This window comes from Mandrillus leucophaeus, unplaced genomic scaffold (genome assembly GCF_000951045.1).
Source record: "Mandrillus leucophaeus isolate KB7577 unplaced genomic scaffold, Mleu.le_1.0 Scaffold572, whole genome shotgun sequence".
In the NCBI taxonomy this organism is placed as follows: domain Eukaryota; kingdom Metazoa; phylum Chordata; class Mammalia; order Primates; family Cercopithecidae; genus Mandrillus; species Mandrillus leucophaeus.
The window spans coordinates 1,982,191-2,009,867 of record NW_012106164.1 but is presented as its reverse complement, the minus strand read 5'-3'; the positions used below and the strand labels follow the sequence as shown (position 1 = coordinate 2,009,867).

Here is a 27,677-nt window from a genome sequence, read left to right as displayed (position 1 = left end):
GAGTGGGGTAGGAGGAGCTTTGGATTCAGACAGACCTGTGTTCAAATCTTGGCGCTGTCCCTCCATACCGGGATGACTGTGGGCACTTTTCTCAGCCTCTCTGAGCCTGTTTCCTCCTGCGTAAATAGGGAGAAAAATAGTCACTCACAAGGTTGCTGTGAAGATTAAGCTAGGTCATAAATGCGAAGTGCCTGGCCCATAACAGGTGCCCAATAAATACTTGTTGCCACCCACTCACCCTACAGATCTGTGGACAGAGACCGCAACTTGACCCTACCCAGCTACATGGCCCTGCAGAGCCCAAGCTGCTGGGCCTCAGGCGCGTGTGGGAGCGTGGAGGGAATTTCTAACCCAAACTTTCCACCATGCCCTCCACTCGTGGGAGGGGAAGCCAGCTGGGAGTATCTGTCGGTGGTTTGGTTTGGCGCCTGAGGTCTCCGCTGAGAGGGGCTCGGTTTCCTCTCCCAGATCATGAAAACAACAGACCTGTCTGAGGATGAGTGACAGGGGCAGAGAGGAAAATATTACCCAGTGAAAGAATTCTGTTTTGGTGGGGTTTGCTCCGGGAAAGCTTCCTGGCTGTTTGCAAACTATCCTGTGTGCTCAGTGCCCGAGTATTCCTCCTCCTCAGAAACCCATTCAGTGTGAGAACCTCCACTCTCACTTCCCCACAGGAAGCCACTGACAACTTCTCCATCTCAGGCTCTGGCCTTTCCCCTGCCCATGGAAGGGAAAAGCAAGTCACCTCACTGGGTCAGCTCTTCCCTCCAGGCGGGCTCAGCCTGACCACGGGGCAGTGGGAATGAGCTGCCTGAGCAACCCAGTTCCAGCACTGGCGTTCCCAGAGTTCCCCATGCCTGCTGGAGGCAAGCAGGTTGGAGCTCCAGTGGCCTCTGTTCCTGGGCTTCCGTGCCATCCTCTCCATACCCCCCAGCTCCTCTCTGGCTCTGTCACACCCAGCTTCCCATATGCCCATTCTCCCTGTCGCTCCAGCCTGGCTGCAGTGTGCATATTCACACGTGCACTCACACTGAGTCCTTTCTTCTCTGCTTCCCCCTCCCTGCCCCCAGCCCAGACAGTCTAGGACCCTGTCACATTTGAGGGAGGAGCACTGGATGGGGCAGGGCTCAGTAATATGCGCTGGTTGGTATAAGTGGTACCCTCACTGTGTTTTGCACGTTACAAGACTGAGGCCATAACCCAGGACCCTGGTTTGCTCAGCTTCCTGTGAGGAGGGAGGGAAGAGAAGGCTCACACTGGCTGTAATTTGGGTGGACATGGAGGTTGTAGGAAGAAGGCAGTAGAGGAGCTGAGGGCAGTGACTGGGAGTCTGGGGTCTGGGTGTGGTGCTGCTGTGCTGTGCTGTATGGCTTCAGCTGGCCCTTTCCCTTTGCCAGGCTTCAGTTTCTCTGACTGGGAACTAAGGGTGGGGCCAGCGCTTTGTGTCCCTCCCAGCTGTGACACCCCCACACAGAACCCCAGAGCTTGCTGTGAGCAGCTGGACCATGCCTATACTATCCTGCCTCTATCCCTCTGGGGGCTGGATGGGGAATTGGTTGGGATCTCACCTTCTGGAGGCCCCAGGCCCAAGACTTGAAGCTAGGGGTGGGGTGTGCTCCATCCTCCACTGGGCGTTGGTCAAGGTGGGTGGTGTGGGGACTTGGGGTGTCACAGAGAGCCTCTCCAGGTGCTGAGCTATGTTTGAGCCGCAGCCTTGTGCAAGCCTGGCACTGTGGCTTCCTCTCCCTGCAGATGGAGTGCGAGCTGCACAAGGGCTGAGGATGGCCAAGGCAGCACTTCTCAGGAGAGACCACCATGGCCAGAAGAGCCCCTTGGGTTGGCGTGGGAGAGGGGCCTGTGTGTGTGCGTGCATGTGTCTGCCTGCCCTGGATTTTTTGGACAGATGGTTTGGGGCCGAACTCCAGGGAGCCTGAGAGCTGCTGAGAGGATGGAAATGGCTCCGTTTATAGGTGCACAATCCAACGCTTAGATTTCTTTCCAGGCACCGATGGAGCCCTTGCCTTCCCCCAGCTGCCCCCACTCCCCTGAGATAGGCTTGTGGGTCCAGAGGCTCATGGAAGTTTAGTGACCCCTTCTCCTGCAGTCCAAATTGGAGCCACAGGACCCAATGTTCTGAGTCCTGGCGTCCAATTTCCTGCCTGCCTCCCCTGTGCCCCAAGAGACCCGCTGCAGCAGCAAGGGCCTGAGGCTTTTAAGGGATGCATTTGGGACCTCAGCTGGAGCCTCTGTTGGCAGAATGGTCTCTGATTAATATTGCTCATGACTCCTAGGTTTCTTATTTGTCTCTTTCAAATCACCATGTATGCAGAATTCAATTTGGGGCAAAGAAGATGGCAAACAAGGAATGCACCCAACCTTTCTGGTTGGCTGGGGCTGGCAAGGGCTGCTCCCTGGCCGGGGAGAAGCAGCCCCACGCTGGGGACCAAGGTCTGCCTGTGTAACTTGTCTGAAGAGTCCTTAGCTCCATTGGCCAAGCACACTCCCAGGGCCTAGCCTGGGGCATGGAACACTGTGTGTGCCTAATCAATGTTTGTTGTGTGAATGAATGACTAAAAGAGCAGAAGTGTTGCCTCAGTTCGGGAGCTGGGGGTGCACCTCTCCCCCAGGGCTCCTGGGTGGTAGTCACTTAAATCTTGTTGCCCCCGTCCTGCCCAGCCTCCCCCAGGCTTCAGCAGGGCCGAATGGCAGTATAATGGGAACAGGCAGAGAGCTGGCGCTAACAATTGGGACATCTCCGGTCAGCCGGGGCCCATTGTGGTCTCTTCCTGCCTCTGCCGCCCTGCTGGCTTTGCTACTCTTTGTGTTGCTGCCTCCCAGGCGGCCAGCGTCACGCCCATAGTGTGTCTTTCTGGCCTGCTCTGGTGTCTCAGAAGTGGCCTGGAAATGTTCTGCTGCTTCTTGGGCTCTCCATTCACTTTGGAGCCAGGTAGGCAGTTGCAGAAAGTCAGTTGCATTGGTCTCAGCTGCTGCAATGTTTGGAGTTAACTCTTGGCTAGTCCCCATTTTCTGAGCACGTCCTCAGAGCCCACATCAGTGATAGCAGTGCTGGGGTGGTAGCAGTGGAAGGGACACATTGCCACCTCTGGGGCTCATAGCCTGGTGGAATGTAGATGAGTAACCCATGGAGGGGTAGAAGTGTGACAAGGCAGGCAATCCTCGGTTCAAAGCTCGGCTTTGCCACTTACTCACTGTATGTCCTATTCATGTTGTTCTCCCTCCGTGGGCCTCAGTCTCTATATCTGGAGAATGGGGACAATACCCCTCCTGCTTGCCTCAGACAGTGAAGGGGGTTTGCTTAATTGTTGAGTTTTGGATCGCAGACCAGGTGAGAGAGGGCTCTGGGAAAGTGATGGAGGGGTCAGACCTAGGCCAGGAAGCTATCTGTGAGGTCCACCCAGCCCGTGATTGGGGATCCCTCCTGCATGGTCCATGTATTCCTTGTGGGAAGCGAGGCCCACTCTGGAACCCAGTGGCTAACTGTTGAATTTCAAAAGGGCCAAGGCAGTTGGAATGTTTAAAGGAAAACCCAGATGTGTGCTGCCGTTCTCCTCCCTCCTAGCCCCCAGTTCTAATGTTCTAGGAGGGGCAGAATTTCTCTCCTGGGTCAGCCCCTTGCAGCCTGCTTTTCTACAGCTGCAGCTCCTCTCTGGCACCCTTGGCTTCTTCAGTTTGTTGTTCTTTTATGAGACTCTGAACCATGCTGAGTGCTGCCCCCATTCCATCCTCCTCTCAAAGTGCTGCCAGCACAAGGCTGTGACGTGGAACAGAGTTCAGGGAAAGTTTGCAGTAATGCAGGGAGGTTGGGGAAGGAGGCAAGGGTGTCACAGCACAGAAAAGTTGTCAAGGCAATCCATCCACCATTCCCTGCCATAGGGAATATGTCTCAGGGAGTGTTCCCCCAACCTCAGCCTCCTGTTTCCCTGAAGCTCTCATCTCCTGGGCTTTCCTCTCCCTTCTAGAACCTTCTCTTTTCTCGCTGCCAGCTTCTAACCCCCAAATTTCTGTTGTTTTCTTACATAGATCTTTTTGACTCTCACTTGGCACTAGGATCTGCTTCTGGAAAGCCAAAGAAATGTCCCAGTGTGTTCTCTTAAACAAAAGAAACCACCTCCTCTTGTCTCTACCCTCAGCAACACAAGGAACCAGCAGAAGCTTTGAAATTACAGTTTTCTTAAACATGATGGACTTCTTAGGCAAGACTCCCTCCCTCCCCAGCCCATCACTAGGTGGGAAGAAGTAGAAAGACTTATTCTCCCTAAGTCTGAAGTGAACCCTCATTTACTTATGGGAGATTTTTTAATCTGGCTCTGGCTGGCAGCCCCTGACCCTAGGGATAGCTTTGTCTCAGAACTGCCCATATACTTTGCTTCAAGGGGCCCTGGACTTCACCCACACCAGGGCCCTTATTCACTGCTTTTCTTAGGAATTGACTTGACCCACAGTCTCTATTTTTATCTTGCTGTCTTCTCTTTGCAACTAATTTTGGTGTCTTTGACAATTTCTTTACTTTAAGTATGTGTTAAGGGTTCTACCTTGAGCTCAACACTGGTCTGGTGCCTTGAGAGGACAGAGGAGCTGGATAGGGCCTATGTGGTGGGCATCTGAGGTGGGGTGTGTAGTGGTGGGAGTGTGGGCTCTGGATCCAGCCTACCTAGGTCTAAATCTTGATTCTCTTTCTTACTCCTGGGCAAGTTACTCAATTTATCTGTGCCTCAGTTTTCTCAAGAGTTTTGGGTGGAAAGAGCCCTGCCTCCCAGGAGTTGTTGTGAGGGTCAAGCATATCCATGGGAAGCATAGGGAACAGTGGTTGGCATGGAGCACTGTGGTGCGCCAAGGTCCTATCCCTTTAAGCATTTACTGTTTCACGTGCTTGTGGTTGCTTCCCTCAACAATGACAGTTTGCCCAACGAGGCCCATTGCACGGTCACAGGGAGAACCATCCCGGGCCCATGCCCAGACAAGTGCCCTAAGCGGGAGTGCTGCCAGGCCCTGAAGAGTGGCTGCAGTGGGCAGGGCCAGTGTCCTTGAGGAAGGGAACAGTCTGCTTCTCTGCACTTGCTCTTCCTTGAACACAATTTGTACTTCTCTTGGAATGTCCTTTCTTCTCACCTTGAGTCCAAATTCAACAGGACCCTCCTTCAGGAAGCTGTTCCCAGAATCTGAGTGTTATCTCCTGGTCCTCCTGCTTCTGAAGCATTCTGAGCAATCACCTTCCCTCGGGGTTGACACTGGACCTTAGCTCCTCTGCTGGAGGAGGGAGTTCCCGACAGCCCTCCCAGATGCCTCCCAGGTAGAGAAGAGCTAGTGAATGGTTGTGACTGGGATCCTGGACCAGGGGTTAGAAGTCTCTAGAAAAACACACAGAGAGGTGAAGCCTGGGCCTGGAAGCCATCTCTGGGCTCCACCCAGTCTATGACTGCACAGCCCACCATTCCTTGGTGGAAAACAAGCCTCCCTATTGAATTTCAAAATGGCAAAGGCAGTTGGAGCATTTAAAGGAAAATCCAGATGTGTGCTGCCTCCAGGTCTCTCACTGCAGAAATCATGGAAGGGAGGAGGCCTCCTGGGATGGATGAGGGCTCCCTCCCTGTACCTCATGCCCAGAGGGTGCTCCTGGCTACCTCTCCTAGGGAGGAGATTTCAGCATTCCTTGGGCCAGGCTGACCCGCAGGCAAATGCCTTAGAGCTGTACATTACCCTGGTTAGTTACTTAGCCAATTTTCCTCCAGAGACTTCCCTGCCTGCCATGCCTGCCTCTCTCTTTTCCCGGGAGGTGCCACACACAGCCTTCTGAGCAAGACAGCTGACTCTGCTGGAACAAACTACTGAGGCTCTTTAGCCAGTTCTAATGCAAATCTTACTTTTTGTTCCCTCAAAGGTTCTTCAGAAGACCTGAAATTCTGCGTGCTCTATCTAGCAGAGGTGAGTCCTTTCCTCTGGATTTGAGGAGAGAGATCTTCGACCTGGTGCTTGAGGGGAGACACTGGGCTGGGATCTAGACCAGTGTTCTAATGCCAGCCTCCACACCCACTTATGCCAAAGTCCTAGGCAAGACCAGAGTAGCAGTTTTTTTGCTAGGTAGAATGGGACTAGCTGTTCCTACCCCATGCCTCTCTCTGTGTTAAAGAGCAGTGGAAAGGAAAGTGCTTAGAACAGACCCCTGAGATTTTCTGTGCAGGACCTCCTGAACTGCAGGAATCTCAGTGGGGGTGTGGCTGGGCAGCTGTGCATCACCCTGTTTACTGGTTAATAGCCCTTCCTCTAGAGATCACCGTGATTCTTGCACCTACCTCTTGCTTCCATGTTTCCCAGGAAGTACCACCCACGACCCCTCGTACAGGGTCTTGTCAGTGTTTCAAAAGGTCTGAAGGTATTTGTACCTTTACCTGGGCCAGATAATACAGGCTTCAGCAAACATCAAGTGTCTGGGTTTCAGTCTGGAATGATACCCACTCAGTGTGGTTGAGATTCCTGGTTATCTCAGTCTGATCAGAAGCTTAGATAGGCAGTGCTGTGCCTTTGCTGAGCAACTGAGATTCCTGGTTATCTCAGTCTGATCAGAAGCTTAGATAGGCAGTGCTATGCCTTTGCTGAGCAACATCTGGCAAGTAACTTATTACTTGATATGGCTTGGTAGATAAAATATCATTCAGGCTGGGGTTTCCCTCAAGAGATCCTTGAAGATGAAAAAATTGAGAGCCACTGAGCTATACAAATACTTTTCAATTTTCAGTGAATTTTCTGTTCACCGCAGGGCAGTGTCTGTTCCAAGCAAGGATGCATTAGACACATTTCTGCCCTCTGCCTTCGCTTGTTTGTCTCATGCAACAGTCCAGGGAACCTGTTTTGTGGGAGGTGGGACATGGTCTGTATTGACTGGCCAAGAGGAACACACCCCTTTGAGAAGGAATTGTACACAGTTTGTGACTGAAAACCATTCCTTCAGTTTCTGGCTAAGAAGTGCGAGGCCAAGAGAGAGTCTTTCAACAGCCCCCTGGAGGAGAAGACAGTTGATGTGAAGTTAGCTTTAGCGGAGGGCAGAGAGTTCCAAAGAGGCAGTGGACACCGCTGGGGAACTGGGCTGCCTGAAATGCAGACCTGAGGACCAAGAGGGCATTGGATGTCCTCCCCTGTGTCAGCCACATTCCCCTTGGGGTACAGGAAGTGGCTGGTGGAATCACTTCAGTGCTGGAGGGTGTTTAGTTCCACAGAGCCAACCAAGCAGAGAGGAGAAGCCATGACCAGGCTAGGCTCCTCCTCCAGCCTCACCACACTGGGTTCTGATTCTCTGGGGCAGTCCCTGAAAGGAGGCTCCAGGTTCTTTAATGCCAATAGAGCTTCCTGCCAGGTTGGGTTAGTGTTTCCCAGAGAAAAGGACTTCTGCTCTATTGGTTTCCTGGGATCTGTGATCTCCCAGCTTCCAGAGATTGTGAAGGGATATTGATTTGGGGCTTTTTGTTTCAGTAAAGTGCCAGGTGATCTGATCCCCAGGGGCTGTGGGATTGAGCTTACAGGCAGCTAGAAGCCTCTCCCTTCTCTTAGTGGGTTGCTATTTAGGAGAAGCACATCTGTAATTCAGGGAAGACAAGATGTCTGTTTGCTCTGTAGCCTGGGCCACTCTTAACATGTGTGGTTTTGGATCCTATCAAGAGCCTGAAACTCACATCTTAGTTGGAACTTCTGAAAAGTGATTTCTCTTCATTGCCTGACAGGCAGGTGGCACCCAGAGAAGAAAAAGAGAATCAGGATTTGGAGACATTTTTTGACTCTGCATTGAGAAAGGCCCAATTGCCTGGGTGGTGGCAGCTCTGATTGTTCTCTAGCTGCAAGGTCCTGGGTGGTGTTATCCTAAAGTAGTCCTGGGCTCTGGGTCTCTATTGCCCGGACAGGTGTGTTTCTCAGTTCCTGCAAATCCACTGGACAGATGCAGCCCACAGTTGGCTTCAGAACACAGGGGGCTCTGAAGTCAGTTGGGTCCATGGGCACATTGGTCGGGGACTATTCTCTAACCTACACTCTGATGTTGGCTCCATTAATTTAAGACTTTTGGAGTTAGGAAGACCTAGATTTGAATCTTGGCTCTTCCATTTTCTGAGTGATCTGGGGCAAGTTACAAACTCATCTCTGAAATGGGGCTGATGGAGGCCTACCCTGCAGGGTTGTGGTAATGATTAAATGAGATTCAGTAAGACTTGCATCCAAAGCACTTAGCACAGAGCCTGGCACACAACGAGGGCTCAATAAATGGTAGCTACTGTTATTGTCAATTTCAAAGTAAGGGGAAGGGCTTTTCATATTCATTTACTCTCCATTAGAGAAATCACAAATGATTTATTGGTCTTTTAAAAAGAAAGCTAAGAGGAATAGCTCATATTCTTTGTAATGTGCATATACAGTTATACAAATATGGTAAGATCACAGGCTCTGGAGGAGGCAGAAGACAAACAGTGAATCTCTCTCTCCCAAGACCTCCTGGGGCCAGTGACATAACCTCTTTGAGCCTTTGTTTTCTCATGTGAAAAATGGTAGCAGCTGCTTTCCTTCCTACCTATGTTATAGGGTCATTAGGAGAACTGAATTAAATGACAGAATTTTTATCAAAGCAAATGAACCAACTTAATTTATGGCTGAAGAGGTTTTGGTTTTTACAAAGATATAGTTAATTCAGGAGCAAGGAGGTAAGGCAAGAGGGGATTTTAAAGAGGTCAAGAGGAGCTTGGTGTCTGGTTGAATTTCAGGATGCCCGTGTTTAAATACACAGGTCTGTGCCCAGTGCTTCTGGGCCAGGGCCAGTGGATCTGAAAGGTCTGTGCTTGGCTGACCACTCCATAGTCAGGAGGCACCGTCTGAGTGAGTTACATGAAGAGGCCTTCAGGGCGGCTTATGGCCTTGACCCCAGAGCCTGGTATTGAGGGCACAGTGGGCATCAGTGTTGAGACCGACGAGTTGGATCACACCCTGGATTAAAAGAGATGGGTTACTTGTGAGGGAAGCCAGGAAGGTAATGAGTGTCCCCAATTAGACAGATTTAGGCAGATGGGAATTCAGCCTCCCTGGAGGGAGCTGGCTTAGTGCTCTCTCTCTTGGCCTGGCCAAGAGAGAGAGACCAAAGCTTAGGTCTCCCAAAAATGTTTGCCCGTCTAAGCCAGCCAGTTCTGCCCCTGCCTTGGAAGCCTTCTGGGTCCTCTAGTATTACAGCTTCAAGCTCTGAGAGCCAGAGACCCAGCCCTACACTCTGCTGTTGAGACAGGCAATATGGTCACTATCTCAGGTGAAGAAATACGGCTTTCCGAAGGAGATTCCCATAGTGCAGGGCAGCGGAGGGTGGTTCTTGTGGTGTCAATAAAACGGGCAAAATCACGGCTGTTACTTTGCAAAGTTGTTGGAAGAAGTGTCAAGGTATCACTGGTAAGTGTCTTAGCACTGTGCAGGGCATGGGATTTGAGGGGGCTGCCTCTGTATTGAGGGTAGGTGGCTCTCACTGTGAGAGGCCCTCCCAGCAAGGGGGGAACTTTTCCATACTTTTGTAGGGAGGGGGACCCCATCCTGGAGCTTAGAGCAGTGGACAGTTATCCAAAAAGCTGCCAGCGAACTCTGCAGCTGCTCTGAGACCCAGCTACCTACAGAATTTCTCCTGGAGGCTTTGCATTCTTGTTGCCTCTTGGTCTAGTCTGCAAGGGGAACATTCCTGCCAGCCACAGATGTGGCAGCCTGACCAGGTGATGAGACCTCCCCAGGTGTTGGAGATGAGATCCCAGCATGTGGTTCTCCAAGGCTTTGAGCTGCAGCTCTGCTCCTCATTGGCGATGAGACTCAGGGAGGTCCTTAGCTGCTCTGAACCTTGGCCATTCCCTTCTATAAAATGGGGACAACAATCCATACCATCCCTGCCTCTTCACTGCATTGCCGAGATCAACATGAGATCATGGCTGGGAAAGTTCTTTTTCTTTTTTTTGAGACAGAGTCTCACTCTGTCACCCAGGCCGGAGTACAATGGTGCGATCTCAGCTCACTGCAACCTCTGCCTCCTGGGTTCAAGTGATTCTCCTGCCCCAGCCTCCCGAGTAGCTGGGATTACAGGTGCACACCACCATGCCTGGCTAATTTTTGTATTTTTAGTAGAGACGGTGTTTCATCATGTTGGCCAGACTGGTCAAACTCCTGACCTCAGATGATCCGCCTGCCTCGGCCTCTTAGAGTGCTGGGATTGCAGGCATGAGCCACCGTGCCCAGCTGGAAAATTCTTTTTTAAAATTGATAGTTAGACAAAAGGAATTATTAGTAAGGCAGAATTCCTGCTTCAGAACAGAAAGAGAAGAGGACATGGAGGCTCAGAGAGATTAAGGAATGGGCTAAAGCCCACCCAGCTGGGTAGAAGCAGGACTGGGAGGCTTGGGCCAGGGCCAGGTTCATGGAGTGATGGCTTTTCCAAGCTGGAAGGGACCACAGTTCCTGCCTCACCCCCAACCTTTACATGAGAACACTGGAGACAGGGAGCAGAGAGCCTTCTGGTCAGCATCTGCCTCACCTGGCTTCTCCCTGGGAAATCTTGGGATCTTCTGCTGGCCATATCCTTCCCCTGCCATGGGCTAGAGGGTTCTGGTCAGCGGAGGGAAGCTGTTAAGTGGAAGCTCCAGGAGTGCCTCAGCGCACCACCCAGTTCCCTGAAACCAGTGGGCAGGGCTTTCTTTCCTCTTTCCCCAAATGCTTTTAGGAAGATCAACTTCTGAGCACTTTTGGGCCTGAGAGGAATGGCTGGCACTCAGCGTGGGATGTGCCTCCACTCTGAAGGGTGGCATTCCTAAGGGTTGGGTCGGATGTAGGGTAGAAGAAGTCCCTAGATGCTATCATCTGATGCGATAGTCCACCCCAGCTCAAGACCTGCATTCGCTGTTTCTGGAACAGCTTCTCCCAAACATTGTTTTTGCTGGCCCCTTCTTACTGTTATGTCTTAGCTTAGCTTGTGTATTGGCCTGTATAAAAGGCCTGTATAAGAGGCCTTTTTCTGATCACCTCAAGTACGACGTCTCCCTTTATGACCTTGATGACATTTTCACAAGTTGTAATTACAGCTGTCCCTCAGTATCCACCAGGGATTTGTTCCAGGACCCCACAGATACCAAAGTCCAAAGATGTTCAAGTCCTGGATACAAAATGGGGTAGTATTTACATATAACCTATACACATCCTTCCATATACTTTAAATCATCTTTAGATTACTTATAATACCTAATACAATGTAAGTGCTGTGTAAATAGTTGCTAAACTGTATTGTTTAGGGAATAATGGCAGGAAAAGGTATCTGTACATATTTAGTTCAGATGAATTTTTTTTTTTTTTTTTTTTTGAGACAAGGTCTGCTCTGTCACCCAGGCTGGAGTGCAGTGGCACAATCATTGCTCACTGTAGCCTCAAGCTCCTGGGCTTCAGCAATCCTCCCACCTCAGCCTCCCAAGTAGCTGGGACTACAAGCGCACACCACCACACCCAACTAATTTTTTTTTTTTTAACTTTTGTAGAGACTGGGTGTCACTGTGTTTCCCAGGCTTGTCTGGAACTCCTGGGCGCAAATGATCCCCCTGCCTTGGCCTCCCAAAATGCTTGTTTACGGATGGGAGCCACTGTGACCAGCCTATAATATTTTTTCAAATAATTTTCATCCTCTGTTGGTGGAATCCATGGATGTAGAACCCATGGATAGGGAGAGCTATATATTATTTCTTTAATTGTTTATTTGTATAAATAATAAATATTGTTGTATTTGCCCCTAACCTGAGAGCCCATGCTTAGTCTGTCTCATTTACCTCTTTATTTCCAATGCCTAGGACTATCCCTGTCACAGAGCAGGTGCTCAATAAATAGTTATTTTATTTTATTTTATTTTATTTTCAAGGCTGAGTCTTGCTCTGTCACCCAGGCTGAGTCTGGCTTTGTCACCCAGGCTGGGGTACAGTGGTATGATCCTGGCTTACCGCAACCTCTACCTGCCAGGTTCAAGTGAGTCTCCTGCCTCAGCCTCCTGAGTAGCTGGGATTACAGGCGTGTGCCACCATGCCGGCGAATTTTTGTATTTTTAGTAGAGACGAGGTTTCACCATGTTGGCCAGGCTGTTCTTGAACACCTGACCTCATGATCCACCCACCTTGGCCTCCCAAAGTGCTGGGATTACAGGCATGGGCCACTGCGCCCAGTCAATAAATAGTTATTAAACAAATGAATTGCTGAATAGTAATACTAGTGACTGTTTGTTGAGGCCTGATTGTTGTCCTCCTTGCTTGCCCTCCTAGTAGCTCTGAAAGCCAAGTGATGCCATTATATCCCCATTTCACAGGCAGCTTGGGACTTTCCTGAGGTTGGCAGCTGGGAAGTGGCCCAGCTCGGATTCAAACCAGGCCTGTCCAACTGCAAAATGAGAAAGGGCTGGATAGAAACACTGTCTTTTTTTTTTTTTTTTTTTTTTTTTTTTCTGTTCCAAGGGATCAGCTGATGCTCTTAGCTCCCTGGCTGAGTTCATCTAATCGTAGCCCTTTGGGGTTATAATCAAATTCCAGTGGAGGCAGACAGAGCTTGTAATCCCCTGATGAGAGTACCCGGTTGTGGATGGCAACCCTGGGCATGTACCACCATCCCTACCCCACCCCTAGCACACTCTGACTGCTTTAGGGGCGACTCTCTGGGTCCCTGAAGCTCCCTGGTGCTTGTGCCAAAGCTGACCTAGATTTCACCTCATCCCAGAAGTCCCTCCTGGCAACCAGAGCTTACCAAGGCCATTGCTTGCTAAGCACTATACAAGGCCTAGATGAAAAAGGCCTTTCTAGAAGGGGTTTATAGTTTAGTTGGGGAGAGGAGACTGTAGTACTTAACAAGGTTAAACAGTGAAGCGGGACCTAAATGTCAGCAGTGCCGGGGATGTTGCTTCCCTCGACTGAGCCGAACAGTCACTAATTAGACCGAGATCATGTGCTGGGCAGTGGGGCTGCAAAGGGCCACATGACCCTGCCCGTCAAAGACTTTCCAGAGGGCCCTGAGTTGCTATTTGGGTTCTATTGGTATGCCCGTCCAACCACCCGTTCAGCCTTGGCCTTGGGATCAGAGGAGAGCGCTGTGAGGGAGATGGGTTCTGTGAGCCAGGGGAGGTGGGGAGGGTTCCTGGCTCCACAGAGCATCAGCCCGAGGCCCTGGCCCTCTGGGCTCCCCACGTGCTCTCCCAGCTGCTGCTTTGTGCTGCCTGCCCCTAGGGGTGACCTCATCGGCTCTGTCCTGCAGCTCTTCACAGGCTTCTGCTGTGTTGGGAGCCACTGACTCCCTCCCCTCCCCCAACCTGTGGGCCAACAGCTCGCCAGCTGGCCCTTGAACCCACTTCCCTGCGCCTCTGGCTGCCTCGATGTCACTGGGGATTAGTGTGCATTTGCGGCTTTTGGCGGACACTCCCCTCCCGCCTGCAGCCTCACCCTCTGGAGCACAGGGATGGGCTTGGGCCTGGGAGCCCCCTGAACCAGGGAGCAGCCCTGACTGTCCATTTCTCTATTTTCCCTGACGTCAGAAGGCAGAGTGCTTATTCACTTTGGAAGCGCACTCGCAGGAGCAGAAGAAGAGAGTGTGCTGGTGCCTGTCGGAGAACATCGCCAAGCAGCAACAGCTGGCAGCGTCGCCCCCGGACAGCAAGGTAAGGGCCTTGACAGTGGCTGTGGCCTGACTGCCTTGTTTCCCCTCAGCCAGCCTGGACCCTTGAGCCTCTGCATTGAGCTGGGGGCCAGCCTGAGCTTCCAACTTGGCTCTGGGCAATGAGCTCTTGGCAAGCGGGGGCCTGTGCCCGAATGTCTCTCCCCCTTGGCATGTCATTGGGTCTGCTGAGTGGGTCTGACAGTGCTCATGTAGAACGACAGAGCCAAATTAAGCGTGGCCCATCAGTTCTGCACTCTGTTCTTCGGTTTGCCTATGGCAAGGTTTAATTTGGGCTGGCCTCCCTGATGCTGCCTGGCATGTGTTCACCTCTGCCATTGGGTAGCCTGTGCCCAGGGGCAGCACATGTTTAACATTGGCCCCAGGCGGATGTGATAGAGGGGATGTTTGTGGCAGAAGCTGTTGTATGCTGTATAGTTCCATGTGGGCCAGAGCCAAGTATAGCCGACTGCTGGGGGCTGGGGACTGGCTGGCAGGAGCATCAGGGAAGATTAGAGACTCCCAGGGGGAGGCTGTTCTGGGCCAGGCACTGCTCAGCCCATCCAGTGCCTGGGGAGAGGGGATAGAATAGGAGCTGGACCACACAGCCTTCCCCTTTGACACTCCGATGCCAGCCACAACATCCAGTTATATTACCTCATTTGTGAGTCATTCGGGTCCCTTCTCTTGCTAAGAGTGCTGGGCATTTGGGAATTGGGTCTGGTTGGCTGCAAAAGTTGCTGAGGTGGTTGCTCTGCTGGATCTGGGGGAAGAGGAGAGATGAAAGAGAGCTGCAGCCTATGAACTTGCTGGCCTTTTTGCTTCTCCCTGGTGCGCTCAGGCCCCCATGCCATGGGCAGCAGGCCTATGCAGGGGCAGTGGGGGTCAGGCCTTCTGAGGCAGGAGGTGGGGAAGAGGCAGTTGGCAACCTCTTCTGAGGGCCAGTGGTGGACAGCAGCTCCCCAGCTATTCCCGAAAGGAGTGAGGGTCTGAGAATTACATCATCTTAGCTGTGAACGTTCTCTTGTTTTACACTAGCTAGTGGCAAGAATAACTTGGATGAGGGAAGACAGTAGGAAGAGCACGGACTTCTGAGCCACCCTCTACCACCAACTGGCAGTGGGAACTTGGGAAAGTCACTTTGCTGCTCTGTGCTTTGATGTCCCCACCAGTAACCTGGGACAATAATCCTTCCCTCAAAGTGTTGTTGTGAGAATGAAATGAGAGGGTGCATATACGGGCTATAGCACAGTGCCTGGTATGCAGTAGGCACTCGCTCAACCATAGCTGTGGGGAATGCATTGCCCCCTGCCCAGCCCCAGGTGGTTTGTTGCAACACTGGCTGGTTGCCACTGTCAGGTTCTTCTACTGAGCAGAAACCTGTCACCATGCCTATAGGTTGCCCTGCCCCACTGATCCTGGGTTGGTCACAGTCAGAATCCAGGCCACTCTTCTTCATTGGGGTGGCCCCTGGGACGTCGAATGGCTGAACCCATGCCCTCAGTTTGTTTTCCTTTGGGCTTGTGCCTCGTCTTCTCGGGGAAAGAGCTCTTTGTGCCTCACCATCAGAGTTTGCTGACTTTGGAGTGTGTTAGCAGCAGCCTTCTCAATACCTTGGAGAATCTCTCCATCTTCAGGTTCGGGAGGACAGAGGGTGACTGAAGGCAGGCTGTTTCTGGGTCAGGCTCTGGTCCCTGAAGGGCTGTGGGCTTGGCTGGCTGACCCTGGAAGGGCCCGAGGGTTTGAGGCCTGGCTTCAGGGCCACACTAGGATGTATGGGAATCCTGGGCAGAGCAGTTTGGACACGTCTTCAAACCCAAACTCTTCAAATGCGTGTTCCATGGAGAAGCTGTGTGCTGGACAGGAGAAGGATGAAGGAGGGGGCCCGAGTGCTGGGACAGCCTCAGAATTATCTCCCAGGCCTAAGAACTGGGCCTGGCGCCACAACGGCACACCCCACTTGGGCCACCCTCCTCAGAAGCCCATGATACAACTGTCTTTTGTCAGGCAGGCCCTAGAGGTCTCACTGCTCAGCCTTCCCCATCCCTACCGCCAGCATGCACATGCAAAGAGTCTTAGCAACTTACTCCTTCTAGACACTTACGGAATGCTTCCTGAGAGGAATTCCAGTAAATACGATTCTCTCCAGCCCTAGGTAGTTCTAGCAGTGCTTTAGCAACCTTACTGACAGGGCCCACCTGGCTGTCCAGCTGGTCCACAGCATTGTCCACTTGTGCTCAGTTCCATCAGGTCCTGGCAGCCTCGGGCTGACCAGGAACCTCTTTACCAAGGGCTGGCCACTAAGGTCTCCGTCTCCAGGGCAGAAGAAGAAGGGCCAAGCAGAGCTCGGAGGCTGACTGCTTGCTCTTCAGGTGTAAGGGTCCTGCTGGACCGATTTGCTCTGAGATGGAGTGTCGCTCTGTCAGCCAGGCTGGGGTGCAGTGGTGCGATCTCAGGTCACTGCAACCTCTGCCTCCTGGGTTCAGGTGATTCTCGTGCCTCAGCCTCCTGAGTGGCTGGGACCCCAGGCACATGCCACCATGCCTGGCTAATTTTTGTATTTTTAGTAGAGATGGGGTTTCACCATGTTGGCCAGGCTGGTCTCGAACTCCTGACCTCAAGAGTAGCACACCTTTGAATGGCTTTTCTGTGTTCTTTCTTCTTTCTGCGGATGCTCCACCTTCTGCTGAACAAAGGAAAACACTGACTAGACCCCCCCCCCACCCTACCCCTGCCCCACCCAAATGCCTCTCAGGCAAAAGGGGGTTTGTAAGGCAACTCCCCAAACTTCCATGCTCCTTTCAATAGTGTCTGCTGACACCCAGATGTGGGGGCTTCTTTAAATATCTTAAGGAATATAAAGCTCTTCCCAAATTCACAAAACATAGTAAGTGCAATTTACCTTAAAGATGAAATATATGCTTGTTGGGAAGGTGGAGGGAGTCAGGGGAAGATGGACTTAAAGAACAGTTGGGAGGTCGCACCCTTGCTGTGGGACCTTCAGCAGCCACTAACTGCTGTGGCCTCAGTAGTCCCATCTGGGCACTGGGCTCATGGCTCTTTCTGTCTCTCCAAGCCTTGTGATTTTCGTGAAAGCCGAGGGCCAGGGGCCATCTAGTCTCCATTTCTTGTAGAAATAAATGAACTACTTTCTCTCTTGTCTCAACTTCCTACTCCTGTTCATCACCCCCTCCTTCCTCTTCAGAGCTCTGCCCCTCTGTTGCTTCATTATCTGTAGCTGGGGGCCACCTACCTTTCTTCTTCTGCCTGGGAATTCTTGTACTAAACTCCCTGCATGGGGAACTGCTGCGAGGCTTCTAATCTAGAATAACCCAGAGCCAGGCCCACCTGTGGCCATTCAGGTTCTAAGCTAGAAGGGAGAGGCAGTTATATATTCTTTTGATTATTCAAGCAAATATACATAATAAACGCCTTCTCAGTGCCAGATACTGGTTTAGATCCTTTGGGGTCACAGAGATGAATGAGACCTGGTCCCTGTCCCTATGGAATTCTCCTAATAGGAGAGAGGTGAGGAGGGCACTGGAGTGGTGATCTAAGCATGAAAGCCATGCTTGCGGGTCCTAAGAAGGATCCAGTGGGGTCCTGGCTATCCAAGCATCATCTATGCCATGAGCCTCCTGCTCAGTACCCTTCATGTGCCTGGTGCTGCGCTGGGCTCCAGGAAGCCTTCTGAGAAGCATGGAAACCGAGCCCTTAGGATAAGGGCAGACACAGTGCAGTGGGACCTGGCCCTGTTCTCAGGGCAGGTCCTGTGCTCCACTGGGGGGACACACAGAACAATTCATCACTCCCTTTCCTCAGGAGATCAGTCTGGTGGCGGAGACAGACATGACAGATAGTTCAAAATAACGTAGTAAGCGATGTGACCTCAGGTGAGCCACTTAGCCTCTCTGAGACTCAGTTTTTGCATCAGTAAAGTGGATGGATTAAGAGGCTTCTTGTGAGGATTGAACTCAGGATGTGCTTTGCAAAGTGGCATGCAAGATGAACTCTGAACTAGCCGCTATCATTCTCACTGTCATGGTCTTAAAGTGCTGCCCATATGGGAAGATTCATCGGGGCCTTGTTCACTGAAGCTGCTGCTGGTGCTCGGAGCACATGTGACAACTGCTCCATGTCACTTCCTGGTAGACACCTGCCATATTCCAGGGGCCAGGCAGGGAAACTGAGGCCTCCTTGTCTGCTCTGGCTCTAAGACTTCTCCCAGATGTGACAGTGAGGTGCGTGCCACCTTGTCATCTCCACTGGGGCCACTAGAGACAGCCCTGGAGATGCCAGGGTGTGTGAGTGCATTAGAAAGGAGCAGAGGCAGGTCCTGCAGTCAGGCAGCCCGGCCTGAGTAGAAAGCGAGCTAATTCCAGTTCTGTCTGGTTCCACAGAAACTCCACCCTTTCGGCTCTCTCCAGCAGGAGATGGGGCCGGTCAACTCAACCAATGCCACCCAGGATAGAAGCTTTACCTCATCAGGACAGACTCTGATTGGCTGAGCAAACCCAAGGGCGGGACTCTGCTTCTGGCAACTTAACCCTTTCTTGGGCATCCCCTACCACACAGTAACCTCACCTCAACTGGACCCAAAACAGAGGACCAAGATGGTGGGCCTAGGGTCATCTGAAGGGAGTGGTCCCAAGGGTGCGTCAACAGAAGGACCACAGTGGTGTGAGAGGCCTTGTGGGCATGCAGAGACTGGCAGCAGAAAGCCCCAAGAGGAGAGGACTCAGAGGCTTCTTCCTTCCAAGGAGGAGGAGGAGGAGGACATTCCACATCTGGACTTCCAGTGATGGCTCCTGGACCTGCCTTGGGGGCAGCAGGAGAGGTTGGGAGAAGTCACCCTGATGAAGAACAATGCCATGATCTGCTGCTGCCAGAGGACATCTCTGCCCATTCACTCATTTTCCACCTGTACACATTGGCTCATTCATTCGATGGATATGTCGGGTGCATCTACTTTATGCCAGGCTCTGTGCTAGGAGCTGGGTATACTGTGGAGAAAAAGTCGGATACCGTCTCGCTGTCATCAAGATTTCAGTCCAGCTGGGAGTGAGCACTAAATAAGTCAGCACCAACACACACATGCACATACATGATGGCAAGCTGTGATCATCTGTGAAGGAAAACACAGATTTCTTCAAGAGGGAATTGTACTTAGATTACTGTGTGTGGGGGTGGAGATGGGGAAGGACATAACTTTTAAACGTTGGAGAGGAAGGAGCCAGTCCTGGACTTGGGGAAGAGTGTTCCTGGTAGATGGAATAGCACGTGGAGAGTCCCTGAGATGGGAAGGAGCTCAGCGGGCTGGAGGAATGGCAAGCAGGCCAGTGTGGCTGGAGCTTAGTGAGGGGCAAGACACAGTGGGCGAGGGCCTGACTGTGCAGGGTTTGGTGGTTGATGTCTTGTTGATTTCATTCTAGATACACTGGGGAGCCATTGAAGGCTTTTGAGGAAGGTAGTTGCAGGTACATTTCTACAAGATCAGTTTACACATAGGAGGGACCCAAGTGGGTGTGAGATCAGTTAGAGGGCTCGTTCAGTTAACCAGGTGAGGTCTGTCCTGGTGGCTTGTGCTGGATGGTGGCTGGGGAGGTGGGTACCTGAATGCCAGGCTCTGGAGGAGAAGAGATGACTCCCTGCCTCATCCCCCTGCCTACCCTCCTCCTCAATGGCCCCTCTCTCAGTGGATGTGATTGAGGATTAGGACCTTCCTCACAGAGCCACTTTTTGGCCAGGCCTGGGTAGGGGGCCAGTGCTGAGTTCTAGGAATGTTCCTGGAAGTTGGGAGCAGTGAGTGCTCGGCCTGGGCTAGGTGGAAGAGTTCACGGCTGCCCAGGCCTTAGCAGGGGCCGCTGTGCTGTCTTTCCGTCCTATGCTGAGCATTGTGATAGAAGCTGGCACACAGTGCCCTGGAAACTGACTTGGCTTGCTTTCTGTGGGGCTCCCAAGGGCCAGGGACTGGGCTGGAGGTGGCCTAGCAGCTCTAGTGGAGACTGTCCTGCCACAGGGCTGAAGGAAGACCAACCAAGGGGACAGCAGTATGAGCCCACCCCACTGACTGCCTGCTGCACGGCTCATGGGCAAAAGTGTATCAAGAGGATTAGAGTCACTTGCATAGGAAAAGAGGATCAGAGAGGCTGAGGGCTGGCTCAGGCCAGAGAGGCTGCCTGACCGTGGACATTCTTCATGTTGTGTAAGACCTCAGCATCTTAAGAGAGAGGTTCTTGTGCCCCTGTGAGCTTGCTCAGCTGCTATGGCCACTTGAACCCCAAAAATAGTGGCCTAGAGGAGAATACACCCCTTACCTCCCACTTATCCTCCTCTCAACCTAGGAAAGATCAGACATATTGACTCAGCAGTCTAATAGGGGATGGGCTGGATCTGCCCGTGACCAGACCAATGCCCCCCACCCAGCAGGGGAGTAGACGCTGCCTGGACTGGGACCAGTGATACACAGTATCTCTGTCTTCCAGGGCTCAGCCTGCCGGGGGGGAATTGTGAGAGGCTGAGCAGCTGGGTCTGCACAGACAGCAAGCTGCACTTTGATTTCATTTGATTCCCTTACAAAAGGACATAAGGGGAATGTGAGGCACAGGAGACTCGCCTGTCTGGGAAGGCAGCAAGCTCGTCTCTCCTGGACCTGGTGACCTACCTGTGTCTACCAGACAGGTGCAGAGGACAGAAGCTCTGGCCACAAAGAAATGGACAATCTGAATGCAGCACACAGCCCTGGGGACAGGACTTTTCACCCAGCCTGTCCTGACAAGCTGCTGAGTCGAGCAGATGCTCACATCAGGGTCCCAGGCCCAGCTGTTAGGGAAGCAGACATCAGTTCCTGGTGGGCCTTGGGCAGTGACTGTGGTGAGCCATAGCACCGTTGCTGCTCTGCCTCTCAAATCGATGGAACAATTAATTTGGCTCCACAGGCTCAAGAAGATGAAACATGACCTGATGGCCACTGCTGTCCAGCATCCCAGTCCATCCTAGCTGTCCAGGATGATGAACAAGCTATCGAAATTGCACTTGAGAGCTATAGTCACGGGAAGCATTGCCGAGCCCCTCCCTACTACATAAATCATGCTAAGAAGCACACAATGGCCTCTTTCCTGATGGGCCAATTGTCTTGGTTTGGTGTCTTAGGCCCAGGAGCTGGGAGGATGGGAGCACAACCATTTATTGTTGGAAAGACCATCTGTGCAACTTGAATACAAAGTTATTCTTTAGTTCACCACTCACCCCCGACTCTCTGATCCTATTTTCACGTTTGTTTGTTTGTTTGTTTTTTAATGCCTCAGGCTCTGGGTCTTTTAAAACTCTTCATCTATCCTGTAAGCCATCAGTCCTGGATCTCTGCTGACCTGGGTCTTTTGGCCATTTGGGAGTTGGGACATTGCAGACCTTTTGGAAATAATGACATTTATTTATACATGTCTTGTATTTTTATTCTTTATTTTTTCCCCATGAATTCTCCCACCAAAGTCCTCATTTGTCACACATGGCACCAAGGCACCAAGAGGGTTTTGCAAAGTGAAGATGCAGGCAGTTTTGCAATGTGGAAGGACTCCCCACAGCGAAAGCCCCACAGTGAGAGCCTGAACTTTGGAGACAGCAACTGGGGTCCCCAGGCATGATCTCCCCTCAGCCTCCCAGCAGCCTTGTTTTATGGGTGAAAGAGACCAAGGCTCTGAGAAGTTAGATGTTTTATCCTAGGTCACACAGCTGGCAAGGGCCAAGCTTGCCCTCAAGCCGAGGCCTTTGAATCTCATCTACCGCTCATTTCAGATAAAAAGGTTTGCCTTTTAGGGACAGAAGTAAGAGAAATCAATCATCTCCAGGAAGAGGCAAGAGAGGGATATCCGGCATGTCAGAAGCTGTGGCCCATCAAGCTGTAGAGGGGATGCTTTTAGGATAAATAAAATGAGATGCCTTAATTTCCACCCAGTGGAGAATAAACTTCCAGAATGCATTTTCCTGAGGGTGGCACAGGCTGAAAAGATCAATAGCTTCCCACAAGATTTGAAAAAAGACTAAAATGAGAGATCAGATTGAGCTCCTTAAGACAGGTTCTCGGGGAGCTCTGGAATGGGTAGCTTATACCCCTTCCCCTTTTGAATTTGGCATCAAAAGGATCAGCAGACAGAGTCCTGAAGTGCTTGGCAGTGATGGAATGTTGGCCAAAGGCAAAGAGGTATAACTTCAGGCTCAGGGTGGCTTGTGCCCAGCTTAAGTACTGGAAGGAGGCCTTTGACCTGAGACCAGCTGAGGGCAGGGAGAGAGCCTGCCCATGCTGAACCTGTCAGGTTTTGTGCCCAGGTTTTGCTAATTGACTGATTTAGACTCTCAGCCCTGAATAACAGGGAATTGGATCTGATTTCAGCCATCTCCCCCAAGAGATGCAGACTCTTCTCCCTAAAAAGCTGTTTCCAGGCAGCCTCCAGCTCTCCTCCCCGTTCCCTGCTGCTGCCCTATTGGTGGACAGACTGCCTTCTTCGCTGTCTTGCTCTTGGTCTCAGCTGTCTTGCTATTGTCTTTTTTAGCTCCTGAAGAAGACAGTGCAACCTTACCCTCTATCCTGTCTTTGCCTTCTCTTCCCTGAAGACTTTCTCTCAATAGAGCCATCCATCCTCCAAACTGTTCCCAGATCCTTGGTTTTAAAGGTAGAATGATACCAGAAGGTAATCTGATGGGCTCTTACAAGAGGAGCCAGGCACAGGGCCAAGCTTCTCACCTACCCTGTCTCATCTAATCCTCATGCAGACTTATGAGATGTGTTATCCCTGTTACACATTTACTCTCACTATGCCCAATTTAGAGATGAAGACGCTGAGTCTCAGAGAAGTTAAGAAACGTGCCCAAGGTCACACAGCTAGTGGGTGGCTAGGATTGAAACTTGGGCAGCCCAGCTCCAGGGCACCTGCTTTGGATTATTTAGCTATACAGCTTTCCTGTAAGTGCGGACCATCCAAGCTGGGAGGGCCAGGGAGGCTGGGCTGTTACACTCCTGCTTAAAGACCATTGTGGGAGGCCACTGTCTTCAGAATAAAGCTTGGCTTTCCAGGCTCTCCTTGGTAGCACTACACTCCTGCTTTGCACCTGGAGCCCAGCCACACTGCACTATTTCCCCTTCTCTAAACTCACTGTAGACATTCACAGTTAGGGTGTTTGATCTGCCTGATGTTGACTGCCCTGCTTGGCTGTCCCCGCCGGATGTAATCCTCAACCTTCGAGGCTTAGTGGCTCCTCTGAGAACACCTTTCTCAGGCACGCATCAGGAGTCCTGACTTCCCCCTTCGTGATTCCCAGAGTACTTTTTCTGCCTTAGCACAATTCATCGTTAGCACTTGGATGACTATGAGCTTCCTTCTTGGGAGCAAGTGGATGTTATATTTTATTTGTCTTTGGTTCTATTGTTGTTTGGTCCATAGTAGGTGCTCTGTAGAGGTAGGATTGAATTAGGCTGTCCAGTTCAACTCTCTTATATTCTAGAACTAGACGAGGAAACAGGTGCAAAAAGAGAAATGACCTGGCCAGGATCATGAGAAAGGTTAGTATCAAGCCAGAACCAGAGCTCAGGTCTCCTGATTCTTTGGATTCAGAGCTTTTTCTGTTGCACCTCAGCTTTGTGGAGACCAGAGCATGGATCTACACTTGGTTTATGAAGGTCTGACCAGTTTCACTTCAGGGTCATGGATACCACCGTGTTCCCATGCTGACGCTGGGGAATTCCCAGAGGGAAAGGAAACCCAGTTGGAGCTGCTGCTGTGGGTTGCGGAGCTTACCTCTCACCGGGCCCCTTGCTCGCAGAGAAAACCAGCGGGCGATTCTGAAAATCTTGCCTTGAGTCCTGATTTTGCTGGTACTCACCATGTGACCTTGAGTAAATTGCTTCACATCTCTGATCATCCGTTCCTTTACCGAGAAAAATGAGGGAGTTGAATTCAGATGGTCTCCAGGAGTCATCTGATTCCAGATTATCAGGATATAACAATAAAGATGAGTATGATAAAGTAGCTACTCCCCTCAGAAAAGGTGGAGATCCTGGTCTAGGGGGAGAATTGGCTAGGTTCTTCATCACAGTCACTGTCTGGAGACACATAGGTGTTCCATAGAAACAGCTCCATGAGGGATTTCAGAGGGGAGAATGGGCAGACTGCAAAGCCTCAGTACTCTAATACCAGGCGAAAAGAAGAAAGGGAACAGGCATTTTAGTTTTCACATTGAAACAGAGTATATGTGTATGGCCCTATGCAAATGTTGTTCCTGGTGTATATTCATCATGTACTCATCACACATAGGTATATTTTAGACAGAAAGTGGTCCTCATCACAGACACCCAAATTATGAGCACATTACTGCCTCCTTTCCCCTAGAGGTGCCTCTTCCAGCCTCCCTCGTGGGAGGCCAGCACAAGACGGGCTCTCCAACCCTGTATCTTCCCATTCCCTCCTTCCTTTCTGCTCAGGTGGCTGGGCACACACACTGAACTCTTTTGTTTCAACTTCACGTATATATAGGTTGGTGCAAAAGTAATTGTGGTGTTTTCCATTAAAAGTAATGATGAGAACTGCAATTACTTTGGCACCAACCGAGTATGTATGCAAGTACATTCTTTAACCTTTCCAACTCCCAGTCCAATGCATCAGGCTAATTTCCGTGTGGAATTTGTGGTCACTGGTTTGCAGTCCTTTCATTTCTGGTGTGGTCAGAAGTCTCCTTCAGACTCTTCCCCATAAGTTGCCATTGACTTTTTCATTACCTTTAGTACCTACCCACTTCTGCTGGGATAACCCTACCCAAGATAAATTTTCAAGAAAATTGTCCTAAATGTTAGTGGGTTTCTGTTTTGGTTTAAGTCTATTATTGCAATATGGTTTTCTACTCTTTCTGCTTGATGGAAGACTATTAAGGGTTAAGTAGGCTGGCCTAGGAAGCTGACCACCATTTATAACATACTTTTGAGTGGGAAAATGCATTCAGAGGCCTATAATCAATACTCAGGTGGACTTTGGGAATATAACATTTATTTTATGAGTGACTAGAATATTGGTAGAACCCTAGAAACTTTGAACATGGAGCTGGAAAGCCTCCTCCCTCCCTCACTGAGATCAATTGATTAACAAGCTAGACCGTAGAAACCAAGTGAAAGAGGCAGAAACTTGGCCAAGGGCATGTAGTTGGTGACTTCTGAAGATTCTGCTGGGCTGGGGGTGGAGGAGGGGCACAGATGGTCTCAGAGTTGTCTCACTCAGCAACTCACTGTGTTGGCCTTAGGAAATACAAGTCACCATGATGGGCTGTAATGGAAATAGTGAGAAAGCAGCTCAGCTAATGGTGTGGGGAGAGGTTGTCTAGTCCTCTGGCTTGTCTGTAAATTCCTGGCGTGTGCTTGCTGGAGCAGAATGAATGGGGCTGCTGTGTTTTACCTGCAGCTAGGAGCATGGCTGGACTGGTGGAGACGCTCCCTGAGGTCTGTTCTAAAAATAGCAGTGGGAATGGAGCTGAGGGGAAGAGGAGGGGGCTCCTTCAGGAGCTGGGTGGGGAGACCTCACCCCCTTCCTCTTCCTGCCAGGCCCGATGTGCGGAAGTCCCATGGAGTCACATAATTCCATCTGGGAGGGTCCTGGAGCCATCAGCTCTCACACCCCCTCCTCATACAGGCGAGGAGGCCCTGGAGGCCCGGAGAGCAGAAAGCACTGGCTGGTGGCAAGCAAACCCAGGGAGAAGGGCCCAGTTGGCAGGCCGTTTTTCCCTGGCTGTTTCAGCACAGTGGCTGCAGGCCTTGTGAGGTTTGTTGTCACTGCCTTTGGGCGCACAGAGCCTGGGAACTCCTGGGACCGGATGTGGTCAGGCTTCCTGAGAGTCGCCTGGCAGGCGAGGAGTCCCCGGCTAGCCCATCCTGAGCCCTGACCTCAGCCAGCCGACTGTCCAGTGCGACACCTCCTCTTGCTGGTGTCCCCTCCCTTGCTGACTTGTCCTCCTTTCTTTGGACTGTCTGCAGGGAGGAAGGACAAGGACCAGCCTAGATCTGGCCTGCAGGACAGAGGCCTTAGTAGCTCAGGATCTTTCCCTGCCCCTCCCCAGGAACAGAGGCAACTGAGGTGGTAGCAGACTCCTACAGGTTTAGAGACAGACAGGCCAGGGTTCAAATCCTAGCTCTTCCTCTCACTAGCCATGGGATTACTGGTGGGTCACAGAACATCTGTAAAATGAGACAAGAACACTGATTTCACTGCGGTCTTATGAAGATCAAAGGGGATCTGTCGTAATGCCTGGCATGCAGTAGGTACTTAATAGTAGCTCTTGTTGCAAAACCAAGCCATGAACATGTATCTGACTTTCTATAACCCCCTTCCTTGGGGCCTCCACTCATGGGGCATGGGAAGTTGTTTTTTTCTTTGTTTGTTTGTTTTAATGCAGTTGACTTTTGTTGTTGTTGTTGTTGTGTTGTAGCAAAAGTAATCCATGTGATTGATGTTTATTATGAAGAAAACATTTAATACAGATGAACCAAGAACAGGGAATGAAGTTCATCCTTAATCCCAGCACCCAGAGATAAACCACTGTTAACATTTTGGAATGTGTCCTGTCAGGCATTCGTTTATACATACATATATCTTATTTGCAAATTGGGGTTACTGGTGCAATTTTCTAACCTGCTTTTTCTCCCCCATTTAACAGCGTAGTGTATCCATGTTTCCATTTCAATAAATATTCTTCTACAACATCATTTTTAGTGCCTGTGGAGTATTTCATTGTGTAGATGAAACATGCTTTATTTAAGTAATCTTCAGTTGTTTATCATTCAGGTTGCTTGCAATTTTTCTTTGTTACAAAAACCTCAGATGAAAGTCCTTGTACAGGAGGCTGAGGTGGGAGGATGGCTTGAGCCTGAGTTCGAGGTTACAGTGAGCTATGATTACACCACTGCACTCCAGCAGTGAGACCCTGTCTCTGAATGAAAAAAAAAAAAAATCCTCTTAGGTGTATCTTGGCATCCCCAGCATCCAGCTCAACACCTAGTACACATTTGACTCTAAATAAATATTTGTTGGGTGCAGTGGCTCATGCCTGTAATCCCACCACTTTGGGAGACCAAGGTGGGTGGATCACTGAGGTCAGGAGTTCGAGACCAGCCTAGCCAACTTGGTGAAACACTGTCTCTACCAAAAAATACAAAAATTAGCCAGGCATGGTGGTGCATGCCTGTAGTCCCAGCTACTGGGGAGGCTGAGGTGGGAGAATCACTTGAACTTGGGATGTGGAGGTTGCAGTGAGCCGAGATTGTGCCACTGCATTCCAGCCTGGGCAACAGAGTGAAACTTCATTTCAAAAAGGAACTAAATAAACAAATATTTGTTGAATGAATGAATGTTTTGTTAAAATAAACGCCCGTTAGTAGAGTTTTGGGTCAAAGGTTATATATTTATAAAATAGATTATTGATCCTATTGCCAAATTACCCTGCAGAAAGGTTGTACTGATTTCTAATCTCATCTAGATTGACCAGCTCATCCTGCTTTGCCTGGGATTTTCCCTTTTTAGCACTGAAAATCTTGTCAAATCAAGCAAACTGAGATAGTCTGGATAAGAAAATGTTTATTCCCCCTCATCATTACCAACGCGGTATATACATTTTTTAATAGGTTCTTTTTTTCATTATTAGAGATGTTGAACATTTATTTATATGCCTTCTAGTCACTTGTGTTGCCTCTTTTGGGAATAGCCTGTGCGAGTCTTTTGCTCATTTTTCTGTTGGGACTTTTATAGTTTAATTATTAATTCACAAAGAGCTCTTTCTATAATAAGGATATTTGTATGTTAGCCTTTTATTTTTATAATTTCTTTAAACTACAGATGTTTCTGACTATTAGTCATATCTATAATTTGTTTTAGAGTAGTTTTATTGAGATTTAATTCAAATGCCATACAATTCACCCATTTAAAGTACACAATTCAATAATTTTTTGTGTATTCACACACTTG

The 27,677-nt window shown here is 50.4% G+C and overlaps 1 protein-coding gene across 1 annotated transcript in view; it reads left to right on the top strand.

The window, feature by feature from the left end:
• RGS3 (regulator of G-protein signaling 3) overlaps positions 1-27,677 on the top strand; it is a 136,978-nt gene that overhangs the window by 58,874 nt on the left and 50,427 nt on the right. The window contains 2 exon segments of the mRNA XM_011998501.1: positions 5,900-5,943; positions 13,565-13,687. Of these exon segments, the coding sequence (XP_011853891.1) occupies positions 5,900-5,943; positions 13,565-13,687 (167 nt within the window).